Here is an 18,767-nt window from a genome sequence, read left to right as displayed (position 1 = left end):
TAAACTGAGAGAGAAAGAAAAACAAACAAAAAAAAAAACCCTATTAATAAATTGGCTTTTAAATCCAGATGTACCTTTCTTAAATATTTCATTATATATAACTTTACAATCCATTATTCAGCAGTTTTTTTAAGTGTAACATTTCCTATACCCATTTCTATAACTCTTCTACCAGGATTATCCTTTCATTTTGATAAACAGTGCAATATATTAATACATGCTGTACAGCTTCTGCTAATCCACACAGACTGCAATTCCCAGACTTGTATTTGTTCATTTTATACAGGGAATAATTAAGATCTGTACGTCCAAGGCAAAGTCTGGTAATGGTTGTGTTTTCTCTTCTACTGCCACAACTTCCTCTTTCACAACAAAATTTATTTGAATCTGATAAAGATATCTTCCTCTTTACTCCTCATTCCTTACCAGTTGCCTTTCATAGCTGTTCTAATTATAGCCTTAACTTCTTCTTTACAAAGTAGGGGACTTTATTTAATACAACGGTATCTTAAATTGTATTAACCAGTCTTGTTTCTTTTAGGAAAATAATTAATTCATGAAATATTCTTGATTGTTTTGGGCCATTTCCTAAATCTCACAGCTTGAATATGGTGGAAATCTTGCTTTTTCATTTGCCTCACACTCAATAAGTACATGTTCTATTGATTTAACATGACCACATTTATAATTTCCAGTTTCATGCTTTCACATTCTATGAAGACAATGATTTAATATCATCTTCCTGAAAATAAAGTTTTTTCCATCTGTCATCAATATTGCTTTTATAGGATTAAATTTACTGAATAATAATCTTGATTGATACTCTTATAATCTTATTATAATATCAGAATCAGAATCAAAATGAGCTTTATTGCCAGGTACACGACAAAAGCTTCCACAGTGCAACAGAATGACAGTGACAAGACAAAATACAGATAATAAAATAATAAAAATAGAATAAGTAAATAGAGAATAACATTATACAAATTGTTATTGGCAACAGTTCAGAGGGAGTGCTGGATGTCAGGGTTCCAGAGTGATTTTGCCAGGCTTTTTGCTCACTCTGGATAAGTACAGTTTTTTTTTTTTTTAATTGCATAAAAGACTTATTTCAAAAACATTTTTTAAATTTCACACTAAACTTTTGAATAATAAAACAAGAAATATGACAAAAATGCATTAACCAGGGGACAAGAGGATGAAACGACACAAAAAAGAAATTGACTCGAAAATAGACTTATTATAGTCTTAATCACAGAGATATATAACGCCAAACCCAATAAAAAATTTTATTGGTAAAAAGAGCCTAGCTTACTTTTTTTTTTTTCAGTTTAACTTCAAAAGTCAGTGCAAAAGTTCAGTCATTACCTCACCTGGCCTTTGGAAGGAATTTACAACAATTAATTTGCTGATTTATATTGTAAGCCAAATGCTTATAATGCCAAGTACATTATTATTATCATTATTATTGTGATATGATAAAGTGTCTGCCTTCACACAGATATTATCGAGAAACAAAAAAGAACCAGATGTAGGCAAATACAAAAATAAAACATTTTTAAACAAATACATTTAAAAAAAAAAAAACCCTTTGGAATAAAGATCTTTTATATACATTTCCATGGTCCGCACATTCATGAACTAGACCAGTTAAACTCAAAACTCTAAAAATGACTTGTCCAGCCCAATACAGTAATACAGTCTTATGATTTTCTGTGAGGCTATGCCCCACATCCCTGCTGTTCAATTTTCTCCTCTGCAGCCACTGGCAGGATGAGGTGAGAAATTCTGCTCCACAGTCCACTCAGTTTATCCACATCCATTTGATTAAACACAGTGGATTTGTCGGAGATGACAAACTTCTGTTTTACATGATCATATACCATGTCCTCCACTGCACTTAGACTGGTCGTCGGGGCTATTTCATCCACTGAAAGCATCACAGTGAAAACCAAGAAAACCTTCTTGTAAGCTGCATTTTCGTGGTCACAGTAACGATAGAATATAAGCGTAGATCCGGGAGGGAGCTCCTCAAAACGGTGCACAACAGCTGCAGGTTTATCACCTTCAAATGCTTCCCTCAGCTCTTCATCGATATCCAGCTTGACCTGCTTACTGTCTTGTGCTCTTTTGGTGGTCCCATTGATTTCTAAGATTGAAGCATTATGGGTAGCAGAGTACACCGCAGCTAATCTTCGAGCAAGGCAGCCCAATGTTGTTTCGGCCTGGAGGCCAGCTGTCAGAATCACACTGACCGGTTCAGTGGGGTTGACCGTCTTCAGGTGGTTCTTAAGATGTTTCCCACTCCTCTTCCAGAACACTGAGCGCTGACTGGGAAAAAGAGCTTGTAGAGCTGCCAAATCCAGGTCAAATTTCTCTACTGATTTAGAATGGACCTCATCAGTTTGAGGCAAATGGGAGTGTAAGAACTTCTGATAGGCCAAAAAGCCCAAAAAGCCCAAAGCAAGTAATAATTCCAGTATCAACAACCACTTGCACATGTACGAAATCCAGCCTATAAAAACACACAGTTCTGAATTAACAAAACAATGTGGAATGCGAAAAAAATCTGATTGTTTTAATTATAAAGGAATGGATGAAGGACTGAAAATACCTCTAGAGGAGGGGGCTGGACTTGCTTTTGAGGGGACTGGTTTCTGCAAACTCTTCGATTCTTGAAAGCAAAGTAAAAAAATTCTGATCTACGATTTCTTACAAAATATCTGTTTTCCTTTACTGGCATAAGACACAACTATTCATGTAAATTTATGTATACATTTATCTTTTGTAACAAAATGAACGGTAGTAAAGCTGTAAAAAAGTAATAAAAAGGACAAACAGAAAACATTTTTTTTACCTGTGTATTTGTTATTAGTTTGATTTGTGATAGGAAGCTGGATTGTTGGGTTAACATAACTCTTCTGTGGTTTAGTTGGTGGGTGACTTCTAAGACCAGGGGGATCTATAATAAAAATGCAACCTTTGATTGAATCAAATGATTGAAAACAATTTAACATATACAGTAAGAATGTGATTAAGCATCATTTTGCACTTTTACCAGAACAAATATTGCTACTTATATATATATATATATATATATATATATAATAAAAATGTTTCACAAACTTTTTTGTTTCTGGACAGGATTCTGGTAGTTCATGTTAATCCTATTTTTCAATTGTTGATGTTCCAGTGGAACAGCTCCCATCCTAGAGGCATCTGCAATGAAAAGGATACTTGTGGTGTGCACATAAGAGACGAACTGGGGGTGGCTTGAGCATTTGTATTAATTGTAATTAAAAAGATAATTTTATTAATGATAACAAACCTCCACATTTTGTGACTGGTTCGTAATTTTCCTCTTTGGGTTTGGGTATGACCTTAGTATATAGATGTAGCCTTTGTTTGTTGAGTGACACTTCACTTTCCAGATTTTCTTCCCTTACATGGACAGGATACGTTTCTTCTGTCCCAGGTTGGGCTGAGGGACCCACAGAAGGAAAATAACACACCCATGTATTATTATTGAAACTTAATATAATAGCACTTATGCTTATTCCTCATATAGAATCTTACCTGTCCAACTAGACTCCTGCTCCTGCTCAGCCTCCTCATCGGAGTTCATTTCTTGATCCTGGTCTTCATTCTCACCCATCTCCATATTTTCATCATCTGTTTGGTTTAAACCATCACCTCTCTCATTTCTAACCCTTTCCTTATCTTTGAGCTTTTGCTTCTTAGTAGGGGATTCTGTTTTGGTTAAATAAGAAAATTGTATAAACATTAGCATTAGAAAGATAAAAAAAAACAAAAAAAACAACAACAACTAAATATTAAGACAGAATTAAAAAAAAATGAATTTCACACACCATCCTCATCCTCTTTAGTGAGACCCTTGTTCTCCTTGGGTCCATGGACAGCTCTGGATGCCCCATCATCTTCCCTCATTTTCTGGGTTCTCTTTATTGGGGTTCTGGCTTTAAGATCCTCAATATATGAAGCTAAAATAGAAGAGGAACTGAGTAACTACCTTATAGAAATATGCCAACAAATGATAAGATTTTTGTTAAGTATTTTTGCTTGTTATGTGCCAACAGAAACCGACACACTTCTCACATCTTGTCACAAAAATGACAGAAGCACTTGCAGCTATACTGTTATTGTTAACTATATTGTTAACTTTATTTATAATATTACAATAAATATTTGTAAATATTTGTGACATGTTAATGAAATGTTTACACTAAGCGATATATTGAGATTAGCCCTTAAGCTAATATTAAAAAAATTTAGCCTAGTTAGCAAATATTTTAACAGGTTAAATAGCAAACATCTTAATCTAACTGTTACTGAGGGAAAGAGTTGGATGTACATTTTTCTCCGTATTATTACTAGCATGAGAGGTACAGATAAACTCATGAGACGGTGTGTACGAAAAGTTCAGTTTAACGTTACGTTATCATTTAAAGTGACGTTAACGTAAAGTAAAGAGAAATTGATCTTGATATTATTGATACTGTTTAATTTACCGGCACACGGATATGCATATAATCTTAAAGGCAAGCAGCGAGTATTTACCTTTTACGCTCCACAACATTAGCCTGTTTCCTTTAACATGATTCTATATAAAACGGAAACCCATAACATGAAAATATTGTCTTTCGTATTATAAAGTATTAGTCAAACCTTGCGTGGATGCCTGTTTGAGGCTTCTCCTCCTAGTTTTTGGTCCATCTTCTTTAGAATCACTTGAGTCCATTTTTATACATATATTTCACCCCTTCTTATCAAACTTTTTACTTTTCTTGTGCAGCCGAACCCGGAAAGCGGAACATTAATGATGGTCTTCGTCGGAGCGACTTCAGTGAAACACAACTTCACAGTACATTACGTTCGGCTGTGTCTGAAATCGCTCATTCATTCACTCATTCACTAGTGTACGGCAGTTGAGTTCACTATATCAGGAAGGAGTGAACAAATAAATAAGTGAACGGATTCGGACAGTGACGTATAGCCTAACGTGACTTGGAGCTGCAAAAACATAAGCCCTATGTACTTTTATATTACATGTACCTAATTTTAGAAAATAATGCTAATAGCAATAATACTTAAAACTACTTTATATTGCAGTTATACATACCTTCGAGTCAACTTTGTGGTTTCATCGATGGTATATAATTCTTATAATATTTTTTTTTTAATGTTTTTATGTTCATAATCATTAAATGCTATTAAAATAACGTACTGAGAACAAAAATAAACACACATAAACACGTTCATAATTATGTAATTATTATTATTATTAGTAGTAGTAGTAGTAGTAGTAGTATCTTGACACTCGCTCAAGCAGCGTTTTGAGCTCAGATAAGATGGTTATAGAGCGTCCTCAGGCGACCGTTAATTATACATTAAAATACAGTATATTGTCAGCTTCTTTGCAAATATTGTCAGCTTCTTTGCAAAAGTAAACAAGTGATTTGTTTCTAAGTTAGTATATTCATAAAGGATAAAAAAAACTCACTATTATTCCCTGGAACACTGACCTGTGGTTGGTGGTTTGGGTTATTTTCCTGATCCTGGTCTTCATTAAACCCCTTGTCGTCTCTTCTTCTTTAGGCTTTTGGATATTAAGAGGGGAATCTGTGTTGATTTTAAACGAAGATGATGAGAACAAATATTAACATACAAAAGATGTTTTTGTCACTTAATTAGCCACACTTGTGTTATCTAAAAGGGCGTGTTGAATATTATAAATTCACAATGTGAAACGAAAATTGCATCGAATAAAAAAATATTGACCTCTAACTCCACGCATTTTAATATTTCCCTGTTCAGAGACCATTCTGACAAGCATTCATTCTGTTTAAATAAAAAAATATGGCCACAAATTCCTGTTAGATCTGAATCCTCTCTGACTCCTTACATGGTTCCTGCCTCGGAACTGCTTATGCATAACCACACTTATAGAAAGCAAGCACATGGAATAATATGCTTTATTCTAAGAAATTCTACTGCCCTTCTTTGTGTCCACTTGTTTCTTAGGTTGTGTGACTGAGTGAGGGTGGATCTCGGACTGAGAACTGGGAATCTTCTCCTGTGTGTGTCAAATAAAGAGAAGTATATAGTGTTTTGTGCAATTACTGAATGTAATAAACAGCACTATAAAGCATTACAACAAACATTAAATTAAATGTGTTAAATTGGATTTCTGACCTGGTTCCAATCTTAGAACGTTTTATACACGTGGCAACATTTTTTCGCTGTCGACAGTATTTTCTGACTTATGCATTTTTTAAAACAACCCCAAAAACCACAGCCCGGGATTTTTTCAGGAAACTCTACAAAAAATAAACCCTAAGTCCGACTTGGGGACTCTAATATTCATGTTCTCTTGGTTAATGGCGGATTGCAAACAACTTTTAGGTACATACCGCCACCTACTCTAAAGGAGTGTGCAACATTATGTCATTTAGATTGTTTTCATATATGATTGATATTATCCATCAATCATCATATTTTTACCTATTTGACTCCTCCAGTAGACTGTGCCAATACTTTTCCGGGTGGAAACTATACAGACAATTGTTTGCCCTTGATAGCCAAGGTAATTTTATTTGAAATATTACAAACTTGTCAACCACCAGTTTAAAATTCTTCATGATGTTAAGAGGCAGGGACAAAGTGGCGAAAAACAAACAAGTCTAACACCGGGCGACTGTAATACATTTGTGAAATAAACCTGTAGTAGAAACTTATTAGACGGCACTTTTTTTAATGAGCATTTTTAACTATTAGTATTTTGAAAATTATTAAACAATTCTGTCAAACATTTCACAGATTTGAAACAGTAAAGTCTTTTCTAATGTTCTTACATTTTGGTGATATCATATCAACATAATCTGGAAATCTGAGACAGACATATGGACTGTCAAAACAACAACAGTGTTTCAAGTTAATGTTAGTTATTAAATGTATTTTAATACGTTACACTGCAAACTTCATAGATCGAGCTATAAATCTTAGAACTTTGGAAAATCACATTGCTATCAGGAATGCTGGTGGTTAACGCCACAAAAGCCTAAAAGATGCTTTCTACATCTCCCATTTCCACCACAACGGTCTTGAGTTGAGAATAGTACTCGATGGTCACTTGTCCATTCTCCCTTCCAAACCCTAAATGAAAAGGAGAATAATAATAGCATTTAAGAAATATACTAATACTAATCTGTACTAAAACACTATGCAGAACAGATTGAGGTTTATAGTTTTTTCCTGTACATGACACCATTGATAATCACCCATGAAAATATAAGTTTAGAGTACCTGACATCTTGTAGCCTCCAAAAGGAACTTCCACAGGGCCAACATTGTAGTTGTTGATGTAGCACGTTCCTGCTTCAAGGTTTGCAGCAACTCTGTGGGCACGAGCAATATCCCTGTAAAAACACAGCACAAGAGAATGTTAAATCTACTATTAGGGTAGTCAGTTTACTGGGTTAATTAAGTGTGATAAAATAAATTCTATGATTTTTTGTATATAACAGATTGTATATAACAGATTACAAGAACACTCAAACTCTACGAAACGACTTTATTTAATAAATTATTCCGTACCGGTACATGAAAATGCAAAAATGGTAAAACGTTTCATAGTTTAAAATAAGCTTAGTATAAAACAACAGGCATCAGCAGGAATTATATTATATTGCTGTATGGTGGAGTGACCTGGTGAAGACTCCAGATGCCAAGCCAAAGGTTGTGTTGTTGGCTCTTTGAAGAACTTCCTCCTCTGTCTCAAAAGGCAGAACAGACATCACAGGGCCAAAGATCTCCTCCCTTACACAGGTCATATCATCCCTGCAATTATCTGTGTGTGTGTATTGCAGTATAGTAAAAGTAAGTACACAAAGAAATGGTGGCTCAATATCAAGCTGGTTTTGGGATAAAGTTCAAGCATTTGTTAAATAACATAAAAATTAATTTGAAGGTAGTAAAATGGCTTTCTCACCAAGCACACATGGCAACACAAAGTACCCATCTTTCAGTTTGGGATCATTCGGAACAAATTGTTCTCCTCCACATAAAACCTTTGCACCCTAAAAAACATTGAGAAAGTTTTTTTTTCAACTACATGAACAATATTTGAACAAACAGTAAAATAAAGAAGATCAAGTTATGATAAAATGGAAGCAGGGACAGACCTCATCGTACATAACGTGAGGTATATTTGAGTCAGACTAAAAAAAAATTTGGACAAATTGAAGTCTGGCATATGTAGCCAGAGAGAAATCTGTCATTTTCTTTGCAGAAGACTAAGTTGACATCTTAATTTAACATGGTCAAAAAAAAAAAAAAAAGGTAAAAAAAAAAAAGTTGTAATTGACTTTAAATCCCAGTACTGTACCTGTTCTTTTGCTTGCTTGATGAAGCCCAGCACTTTTTCCATGTGAGGTTTGCTGATGAGGGCACCCATGCGTGTTTCTTCACACATGGGATCCCCAACAGGGATGGCCTTGGTCCTCTTCACAACCTCCTCCAGGAACTGTGGCATGATCTCCCTTTGCACAAACACCCGTGTTCCATTGCAGCACACCTGTGGGGCAGATGGGGGATCAGCAGTTACAGTTACAGTACTGTCTTCCTTTATTTATACAAAAACTCTGTCTTCTAGAAATGTGTTCACATTTATATTCATTAAAGTACTACATTAGTGTAGCAAGACACTATTGTATCTGAACATGTGGGCCTGGGGGCCTAGTGAAAGCTGAGGATTGTGGGTTTAAGCCTCATCTGGGTCATCTAAAAACATCTAGGGAAGCCAGTGATATGCAATGCACTCACTTTCATTGACAAAAAACAGACACACATTGAAAGTGCAAATAAAGAAATGAAATTAAATCTTATCTTAAAATTGATTATTTTTTAAACACACCTCTCCTTGGGTGAGGAAGTTGGCCATGAGGGCCCCTTTTATAGCATTCTCCAGTTCACAGTCCTTAAAGATGATCAGTGGTGACTTTCCTCCAAGCTCCAAAGTCACCTGCTTCACACCTTTGGCTGCCATTTCCATAACCTTTATAAGGTATATCACACATACATTTTAAATACATACTGCACATACATTTGCATACTTCCCAGTATTCATGATATTCCCAGTATTCGTGACAATGGTAGCATCTGTTATGTCCAGATTATATTCATTCTATACATGGGCATACTATGCTGAACATCCTTTTCAAATGGTTAAGTAATTAGGTGATGCAGACCTAGTTTTCGGGTTCCATTTTTGAATAACAAATACAGACTACTGCCACTTGCTGGTATGAAGAGTTATTTCCTCTTATGCAGAAACAAACACATGTACTAGTTAGCCATTGGCTGTAGTCTTTGTGATGGGTTCACATGCAAATTTTCAGTCAACATGATGGCCACATGATATGACAACACAGTCGACATTCATCGCTATTATTTCTTTGATGTTTTTAGTTTTAAAACCAATCAAATCTACAGCTATGTCAGCGCCAATAGCCTTGTGTTCGAATACCGACTTCAGCTTTCCCAATCACGCTCCCCTATCTCTCTCTCTCTCTTCACTTCCTGTCAGTTCTGATCTGTCCTATCATAACAAAGGTGAAAAAGCCAAAAATAAATCTTAAAGGGGTCATTTGATGCAATTTTTAAATTTACTTTCTCTATGGAGTGTTACAAGCTCTGGGTGCATTAAGAAGATCTTTAAAGTTGCAAAGACTAAAGTCTTAAATCCAAAGAGATATTCTTTATCAAAGTTAAGACTAAAACGGCTCATTCAAACATGCCTCCACATCTCTACATCACTATGTGGAAATATTTGCGTAATGCTGCCCAAATGTTCACGCAAAGAAAGAAGGCATGGTTTCAGTAATCGCAGTTAGTGTTGAAGCAGCCATGTCAGGGAGATGCTGTGTGTTTCTCTAGGTGAAAGCAAAAGCACATTATTTGGTCTTCCGAAAGTAGATGGATACAGCAACACATTTTATGGACGACCGTTTACAGAAACTAGGAGAAGAGGTAATTCTGACTTTGCTACGATAATCTGGTGCTTCTGAATCAGATACTGGAAGCATGTTTTGTTATTAGTTTAAGTATTTACTATTGAATGTTCAAAAGCGGAGTTTTGCCCGTCATGTGTGTGTGTGTGTGAGAGAGAGAGAGAGAGAGAGACAGAGAGACAGGGTTACACAGAGAAGTGAGCTTTCTTGACCATGGCTTGTGTACTGCAAACACATACGAGCTTCATCATGATGTCTTTCACACCACTCTATTCCCCTTTGAGGCTTGAACTGATGGTAAAACTAAGGACATTATTAACTGTCCTTAAATTTATTTTGAAAGATGAAGCTCGCGATTATTGAAAGGGGCATTACATTTCCGAAGAGTGCTTGCGGTGTTCGGCCAATCACAATGCACTGGGTCAGTTGGCCAATCAGAGCAGACTGTGCTTGTCGGAAGGATGGACTTTGTAGAAAACTACCTGTTTGAGAGAGGTGGAGCACAAGAGGACCTACAATAATGTGCAGTATTTGAAAAATAATGTGTTTTTTAACATTAAATGATGTCAACATATTCTGTTTCAACACATACACAAAATAATGATCTTAAAAAAAAAAGCATCATATGACCCCTTTACATTTTTTTTATAAAGTATACAAGTATACATGAGTATACATGTTCAAAATGTGTATATTTACAGTTAACAGTACCCTGTACTAATGCTACTTATTTTCTTGTTTTTTAGTTTTCATACTATACCTTCTTTCCAGTGGGAACACTGCCAGTGAAGGACACTTTGGCCACCATGGGATGTTGACACAGCAATCCTCCAGTCTCTGCTCCTCCTTGTACAACATTAAAGAGTCCATCTGGGACACCGGCCTCTTTGTAGATCTCTGCCAGCATAACTGCTGTCACTGGGGTCATGGGAGATGGTTTAAACACCACAGCATTGCCTAAAAGGAGAAAATGTTTCCATAAGAGGCACAAACAGACATGGTGGATGAACAAGAAAAGTATGGAGCAACAAAAACCGGCCACAAATTACAAATATATAAAGCAATCTTTTCATACCACAGGCCATAGCTGGGGCTGACTTCCAGGCAGCTATCTGGAAAGGGTAGTTCCAAGCTCCAATGCCAACACACACTCCCAGTGGCTCCCTTCTGGTATAAGCAAAAGATCCTCCTGGAAGCTGAATATGCTGGCCTGATTATAGAAAGACCATTCTTAGACATGATGTATACATATTTCCAATTTTTGCTATTTTCTGAGACCAGCCACCTTGTCAAGTTGATAACCCAGGTTTCAAGCCTACCTGACAAAGTGGGAGCAATGCCAGCATAGTACTCAATACCCTGCCAAGCAACATCAATGTCCACCTGAGCCTCAGTGATTGATTTTCCATTGTTGGCCACTTCTGCTCTCGCAATTTCATCCCTGCGCTCCTACATTCAAGAATAGATGTTTGCTAATTGGTAGAATCAATCTAATAATCAACATCATGACCTAATTTCCCTTCAGAATTAGGTGTAAAGAAGATTTACACCAAAAAGCTAACCGTTGAACATTTAAAATATAAGTACAGCATATATCAGAAATAAACAAACTTGGATTGTATAGTAAATCTGTTTTAAAGGTGTACTAGTTATCATTAAATACAATTCCCCCATGTAATTAATGAATAGGATTTTTCTTTCCGGATTGTTGCACTCTCTTGACTACCATATTCATTAGATCAAATGTAAAAGCAATACTACACATTACATGCATTTACCCTAATAATTCTGGCGGCTTCTAGCATGATCCGGGCCCTCTCCATTCCTGATAATTTGCTCCATTTTAGGTATGCAGAATGAGCACTTTTTATGGCCTCATCTACCTCCTCCTCTCCGCAGGGAATCATATCACACAGCACACGACCTGAGAACAGAACACAGGCTGAAGTACAAGCATTGAACATGTTACTGGAAAGAATGGCCATTTGTGAGCACATTTTTTTATTATTATTCCTACATGAAATTTAAAGAGTTCAGGATTCTCAGATTTGGACTTGACATACTGGTTTCGAAAGTACTGTTCCTATAATTGACTATTGAGATGTGATGCAACAGACTGCAGGGCAATTAGTGTGAATCAATAACTCAATGAACAGCCTGTAAAACTAGGGCACTGAATCATAAAGGAACTTGAGAGAAACCCTGAGAATCTCAAAGATGCACTGATAGTCTTCTTTTCTGGTGGATTTTCAGAGTGCAGATACATGCACATGCACATTTTAACAGCTAATATTTCCCACAAGCCACTACAATTTGGAGTTAAGACCTAAAAACACTATTTAAAAAAAAAACACTACAAACATTAAGGATATACAGTATGTGTGGTTTGGGTAAAGGAGTTGTAGTGCTTATTAATAAAGCCTGATAAAATGTATTTTTCTCATTATACATTTTATCTGCAATCACTCTGTGAACTTTCATAAATATGCAACAGCTCAACAGCAACATAAATAGTGGCCTGGTAGATCATTGTGCTATATTTCTCTTCAGTTAAGTAAAATGAATTGAGTATTCTATGAAATGTATGAGTACATTAACTGTCACAAGATGATTTTTGACAGGATACATGTAAATATTCGAAAAAGCAGACTGTGGTTTCCCAGACACAACAATGACTTAGTAGTATGTTCCAAAACTTGCTGCTACACACTAAAAAAGTAAGTAGTTTTTCTTCACAAAAAGACAATATTTTCTTAGGGCTTAGTAGGATGAATTAAGATGATTTTGCTCAAGTAGTGATCACTGCAGAGTCAAATGCCATCCAGCTCCCCCTCATTTGCGCCTAAAGGGTGGAGCTAGAATATCCAACAACACCCTTAACCCAACCTACAACTCTATCCCTCCACCGCATTAGCCGACCAGAGAGGTGGAGATGTTAGTAATTTGACTCTGCAATGAGTACCATTTGAGTGACAGGGTAATGGGCAGGGTTAAAGGTGTAGTTGGGGTGTCTAGCTCCACCCATTAACTTCTCACTCTGCAGTGAGCAGCCTCTCATTTCGCATTCTGTACTGCAGGGCTATTCAAATCTTGCCCTGGAGGGCCAGTGCACTGCAGAATTTAGATCCAACCCTAATCAAACACACCTGAGCCTGTTAATCAATGTCTTTGGGATCATTAGAAAATCACAGGTAGGTGGGTTTGATCAGGGTTGGAGCTAAATTCTGCAGTGCACTGGCCCTCCAGGGCAAGATTTGAATAGCCCTGCTTTACTGAAACCTGTTGGCCTGGATGCATGACGTGTTTACCAACAGCTCCTGCTTTACATCGAGTTTGTTTCTTTTTATGTTCCTATCTATTTTGCTGACAAGGGCTTCATTATTATTCCACATGACGCCAGTTTGTATATTATGTTCATTTTTACATATTTTAGTTAGCTTAGTTATATTTTGCCGTGTTTAATAAAAATAAATATTGTTTTTATTGTTATCTGGTAAGCTGTCTGGCTGATCATATGATATAAAAACGGAAATGGACATGGGGGAATCAAAACTAGGGGAGGGGGGGAAACTGAACGGAACCTAAAAGTAATTTATACAGTTAAAAAAAAAAATATACCAGTTGCTGGTTCGTATACTGGTTCAGAGTTCTTTGTGTCCTTCGGCTTCACTCTCGCTCCTCCCCAGAAATTCAGCGGCTCCTTCACCACCAAAGTACCCGTGGAAACACCCTGAAACTCGGGCAGCGACAGAAGCGGTTGCTGAGCCATTCTGGTCTGGACGGGAACCATGTAAATGAATTAATGTAAATAATTATTAGCAATATATTTTTGTTTCCAACCACACATGTAACTAGTAATGTCAATAACGTCCAATGCTTATGCAGCAGAGAAAAGTTTTATGCATGCACTGAATAACTAGTCCGTAAAACTGGCTAATCCACAATGCTGCCACAACGGGGGATGCAGCACTGACTGTTCAGGTTTATGCATGAATTGTACAACTATTACAAAAATGCATGCAATGCACTAAACCCTCCCTTGAATGCATGTTCTTTACCTTTTCAACACAAGCTGTTCACTGTACACAAGTAGATGGTTCGCCTTCTATGTTCAGGGAGCGAAAGAAGGACGTCACTACAATTTTTTCGACTTAAAGCATATGGTTGCTCAAGCTGACCCCGTGAGTTGATTACATAAAGAATGGGTGGGATGATTTATACCTTAAGCACCGCCTTTAGACCACATTTTTATGGTTTCAACCATATACAGTAAAAGAAAAACACATTCAGGCCAAGGTTCCAGAAAACAAGAATTGCGCAAAATATCAGAAACGCATCTTCCGTTCGATGTGCAATGATTCTTGTCTTGCACCCGTTACATAACCATGAACTCTAAAATAAATACTTTGGATACATCAGATAATACAAATAGACTAGTTTACTGCAATGTCAGCTTTCAGATTGAAAGCGAATTTAACTGGGACATAACTAGGAAGGACGTGTCCTCTCAGTTTCATGAACTGCATTTTTATTTCAGTAGCAACTCTGCTGTTTTTTTGTCTCTCCGTCTCTCACTGGTCATGCACTCGTCAACCAATTTTATTTGTCTTTTGCACTTTCTAAATTTGGCAATGAAACGTTCAATGTCAATTCTGTAACATTTGCAAAAAAATATATATATATTACTTCTAGATTAACCAATTATCACCTTATTGCAGCACAATTGCAGACTTGACTCTGAATTACAAAACAATGACTCTGCTCTACACCATATAAACTCCTTTTCATTCATTTAATCATGTACGAATGCAATTTGAACATTAAATAGTTAAATAATAATCAGAATAAAAACTAGAGTAACAAAAGCTCAAGGGTTTAAGGTCTAAACTCACAAAATCCTTCAACTTAAAACTTTTACACAGACAATCCAAAAAAAAGAAAAGAATAACACATTCTAAGAATCCACCAATAAAACGAATCACTCAAATTCTAAATATGAAGTTATATTAAATAATATTGCTTGTAGATAATCATGAAATTATAAGTTACAACAAAGAATCTCTGTAGCCTTATGAGCAACAAAGTTTTACAGAAATGCTTCAGACTGAATTTAAAACTTTGCTCAAGGAACATTTTCTGATAGAAATGTGACTGCATGTAAGTTATAAATTTACCTGATTAAAAACAACAATTAAACAAAAAAAGACACAATGCACATCATTTCTGTGGTCATCAAAGGTAATGATAGCTGCACAACCTGACTATCAATCTCTCACACTCAGTGCCGTTCACACAATGTACAGCTGAGTGTCGGATCTTTTTAAGTATCCCACTGTCTACAAATGTTTATGAAAACTTTGCAGCTTGTGGAGGAGGTCCTAAAAATCCTCCAGCCTGTTTGGTGGCGGCACGGGATGGGGCGAGACCCAACATCTTCTGGATATTCTGAAACAACACGAGTATTCAGTGGAAAAGGTTAAGGCATGCATTACATAAATTAAACGTGTCAAAGCCTAAACTCTTCCCTCAAAACTTCCATTGCAGTATTGCACTTGGATCGTGTTCTATTCACTCACAAAAACACAGAATAAAGAATATATAAGAATAATATATATATATATATATATATATATATATATATATATATATATATATATATATATATATATATATATATATATAAGCACTACCTGTCGAATTGACATGGTGCACAGGATGTAGAGGAAGATGAAGGAACAGTCTGTGTAATCTTCGCCAAGGAGGTTGCGGTGTGAGAGGCCTTGGATATATGACAACGGGACAAATGGAAGTTTGGCTACAACACGACCGTCAAAGCTGAAATGGAGAGAAAAAAAATAAATAAGTGTAAACATAAGTGAAGCGACTTTTGGTAACTTTAGCAAATCATACCACTATTAGCCTATACATTTATAACAAAGCGATTCAGTGATAATGCGATGAGTAAGTATACATACATGGAATTGAACATGCCCATCAAAGCAGTGAAGCAAAAGCCAATGGCAAACATTGATTTCATCCGGACCTTTAATACAATACCAAAACAAAGTGCATCTTGTTAGACAGCTCACAATATTATATATGAGAATGAATAAGATATAACACAATACAAAGAATAGTGTGATGTAAATGTAAGAAAATATTATAATACCATAGAGAGATCTCGGTTATTGTTCTTGAGTTTCTCCTCTTGTCTCTCTGTTGAATACAACATTGTGGTTACAGAAATACTCCATTAATGCTGCAGAATATGAATTACTTGTTAATAATAATAATAATAGCAGCATATTTTTTGTAATTGTAGGTTATAATTAGGGCTGCACAATTCATAACATTTCTAGCGATTACAATTATGGATGCCACAATTATGTTTTCGTTCAAAATGGATTTATATTAATAATAATCATGATCTACATAAATGATCATAACATTTTTTTTATCTCACTTACCAATCTTTTTCTTCTGTTGACGCCCAGCTGATTCCGTAATTGTCTCTTTCTTTTTCTCCACTGAAACATGTTACAGAATTGTAATCACTTAAATACATAAAAACGACAAAAATGCTTCGTTCAGATTACTTACGTTTTTTACTTTGTTTTTCAACCTCGGCCTTTAGTCTCTTGTATTTCTCTGTGCGGTACACCAGAACCCATGTTATACCTGCAGAAACAGGGAAAGGAGAGCTGTTATCCAGCACGACCAAAGCTAATGCGCTTCTCCTGTAGCCTGTTTTTGCTGATCTTAGGACATTTTCCTGTGGATTCGCTAACTGCTTTCTGACATGTAAAACTCCATTTCAAACTCCAAAATAACGTGTACATACCTTCCGCTAATAATGCTGTGCAAATAGATATGAACACAATAAGAATCGTATCTGCAAACATTGTGCTCATTTTGGAAAAACGTTTAGGAGACTGATAGTGATAATATTAGATAATACTTTGGTTGAGCCACAAGCTCTACTGTAGCAGCGTCAGCATTACTGTGATGATATCATCAATGTGCGCCCGGCTTCGTCGTGGATTCTGAATGTAGAGTTGCGCTATGAACTCATGACTCCACATCTCCTACTAGTGGCAGTGACCCAGGTTTATATAGCGGAATGATGACGAACAGATTATTATTATTTAAATTATAGTAATGAAGATTTGCTAGTGGACTGTTTAATTTAATCAACTATACTTTAAAAAAATATTTTAAAAGGATTTTAGACTGCCTTGCAATGTAGGGAACTATATAAATTTGATGCATTAATTAAACCATTTACTGTTACACAGCAAATGTCATATATACTGAAACATTAAGAAGTAGGGATTGTGAGTCTGTGCTATCCTTTAAAATCTTTTTTTTTTTGTAATGAAATGACACCTCGTATTCATATAATGAAGTATTACATTATGTTGTGTTATATTATAAACAATTCACTCTAATATAACAATTTAAGTTTAACAAAAAGAAATAAACATAATGGAGCTAATATGTTTTAAACTTTAGTTAGTGTGTAATGTTGTTGCTAGATTATAAATAATATCTGTAAAATTCTAAAGCTCAAAGTTAAATGCCACCGAGATATTTTAATTAACAGAATTCGCCTACAAAAAAAACGACCCATTTGGACTACATCCCTCTAGTTCCTGCAGTAATGACGTCACTAAAACAGTTTGTTGACTATCCTCCGCCCACATGATTACACAAAAGGGGGGCGTGGCCTTGTTGCGCTCAGATGGAGAAGAGGAAGAGCTGCGTTTGTCGCCATGTCGTCGAAACGCTGTTATTTTCATCTCGGAGTCCAATCATCTTTGTTTGGGCTTCCCAGGGATTAATTACTTGGAGGTTAATGGTTACAATTTATGTCTAACTCGTTTCCCGAAAATTATAACCCACATGTAAAACTATATGCAGCACATTTTGCTGAGGACAGCAAGCTTCCTCAATCTCAATTAGTTTAATGACGGATTCGCACAAAGATTATTGTTGAAAGATGGAGCAGTTCCCTCTTTGCCTGGAGAAGGCATTGTTTATGGACCACAAACGGCAAGTGTATTTTATTATTTAAGTTGACTGTATTATTTACAGTGTCTGTAACTTATTACACAAAGGGCAACGCTATTTAGCTTTGTTACCTAGATGTTAGGGCTGTGCAAAAAAATCGAATGTGATTTTCACGCGCATCTCGTCAGTAAAAACGCTCCTGTGATTATAAATACATCTCCAGCATGAGCAGTTCAGAGCAGGATTGCCAGGTTTTCAAAACAAATCCTGCCCACTTGCTTCTCAAAACTAGCCCAATCGCATTTCCAGGAGGGCAGCGCGCTCTAAACTGCTCAAATCACAACACACACTGTAAACTCAATCAAACTTCAAAAAAGCACGAAAAACGGGACCTTTAATATGCTTTGATACAGCACTCTGTGAACAGCCACCCCATTAAGTAATGACCTTCTGTTATTTACTTTCTTTGCAGAGGGTGTCAATGATTGCCTTCTGGACCATTGCCAAGTCAGACTTCCCCATTATTATGGTTTATCATGGAACAAGAGATATATTTACATTTAATGTAAAGATAATGTAGTGATAATCGTAATTATCGATTTTTGACTTTCATGAGCTGTAAGCTCAAATCATAAAATTTCAAACAGAAACTGTCTGTGTGTGTGTGTATGTGTGTGTGTATATATATATATATATATATATATATATATATATATATACAGTTTCATC

General features: G+C 36.0%; 3 protein-coding genes across 4 annotated transcripts; all 3 read right to left on the bottom strand.

Annotated features, from left to right (window-relative positions):
• Window positions 1-846: 846 nt before the first annotated feature.
• LOC113107229 (torsin-1A-interacting protein 1) lies at window positions 847-4,902 on the bottom strand. 2 transcript variants are annotated; one of them, XM_026269581.1, is made up of 8 exons: window positions 4,687-4,902; window positions 3,870-4,001; window positions 3,577-3,750; window positions 3,329-3,490; window positions 3,127-3,219; window positions 2,858-2,962; window positions 2,615-2,674; window positions 847-2,515 (listed from the first exon to the last, which is right to left on the bottom strand). In XM_026269581.1, the coding sequence occupies exons 1-8, from the start codon at window positions 4,757-4,759 to the stop codon at window positions 1,722-1,724; spliced, it is 1,593 nt and encodes a 530-aa protein (XP_026125366.1). In that variant the 5' UTR covers window positions 4,760-4,902; the 3' UTR covers window positions 847-1,721. The 2 variants fall into 2 exon arrangements, with proteins under 2 accessions (XP_026125366.1, XP_026125367.1); XM_026269582.1 differs by having other exon boundaries at window positions 3,329-3,481; window positions 4,687-4,896.
• A 1,680-nt stretch (window positions 4,903-6,582) lies between these two features.
• On the bottom strand, window positions 6,583-14,247 carry LOC113107227 (aldehyde dehydrogenase family 9 member A1-A-like). The gene is made up of 12 exons (XM_026269578.1): window positions 14,087-14,247; window positions 13,647-13,803; window positions 11,807-11,952; window positions 11,348-11,477; window positions 11,104-11,238; window positions 10,789-10,985; window positions 8,933-9,073; window positions 8,405-8,593; window positions 8,009-8,096; window positions 7,726-7,867; window positions 7,324-7,436; window positions 6,583-7,173 (listed from the first exon to the last, which is right to left on the bottom strand). The coding sequence occupies exons 2-12, from the start codon at window positions 13,795-13,797 to the stop codon at window positions 7,079-7,081; spliced, it is 1,527 nt and encodes a 508-aa protein (XP_026125363.1). The 5' UTR covers window positions 13,798-13,803; window positions 14,087-14,247; the 3' UTR covers window positions 6,583-7,078.
• Window positions 14,248-14,804: 557 nt separating this feature from the next.
• Window positions 14,805-17,072, bottom strand: tmco1 (transmembrane and coiled-coil domains 1). The gene is made up of 7 exons (XM_026269580.1): window positions 16,870-17,072; window positions 16,629-16,706; window positions 16,496-16,555; window positions 16,198-16,244; window positions 16,004-16,071; window positions 15,719-15,863; window positions 14,805-15,473 (listed from the first exon to the last, which is right to left on the bottom strand). Exons 1-7 carry the CDS (start codon window positions 16,937-16,939, stop codon window positions 15,375-15,377), a joined length of 567 nt encoding a protein of 188 aa, XP_026125365.1. The 5' UTR covers window positions 16,940-17,072; the 3' UTR covers window positions 14,805-15,374.
• Window positions 17,073-18,767: the final 1,695 nt, after the last annotated feature.

The sequence above is a fragment of the Carassius auratus genome, chromosome 8 (assembly GCF_003368295.1).
Source record: "Carassius auratus strain Wakin chromosome 8, ASM336829v1, whole genome shotgun sequence".
Classification (NCBI taxonomy): Eukaryota; Metazoa; Chordata; class Actinopteri; order Cypriniformes; family Cyprinidae; genus Carassius; species Carassius auratus.
This window is presented reverse-complemented; position numbering and strand designations above follow the sequence as displayed.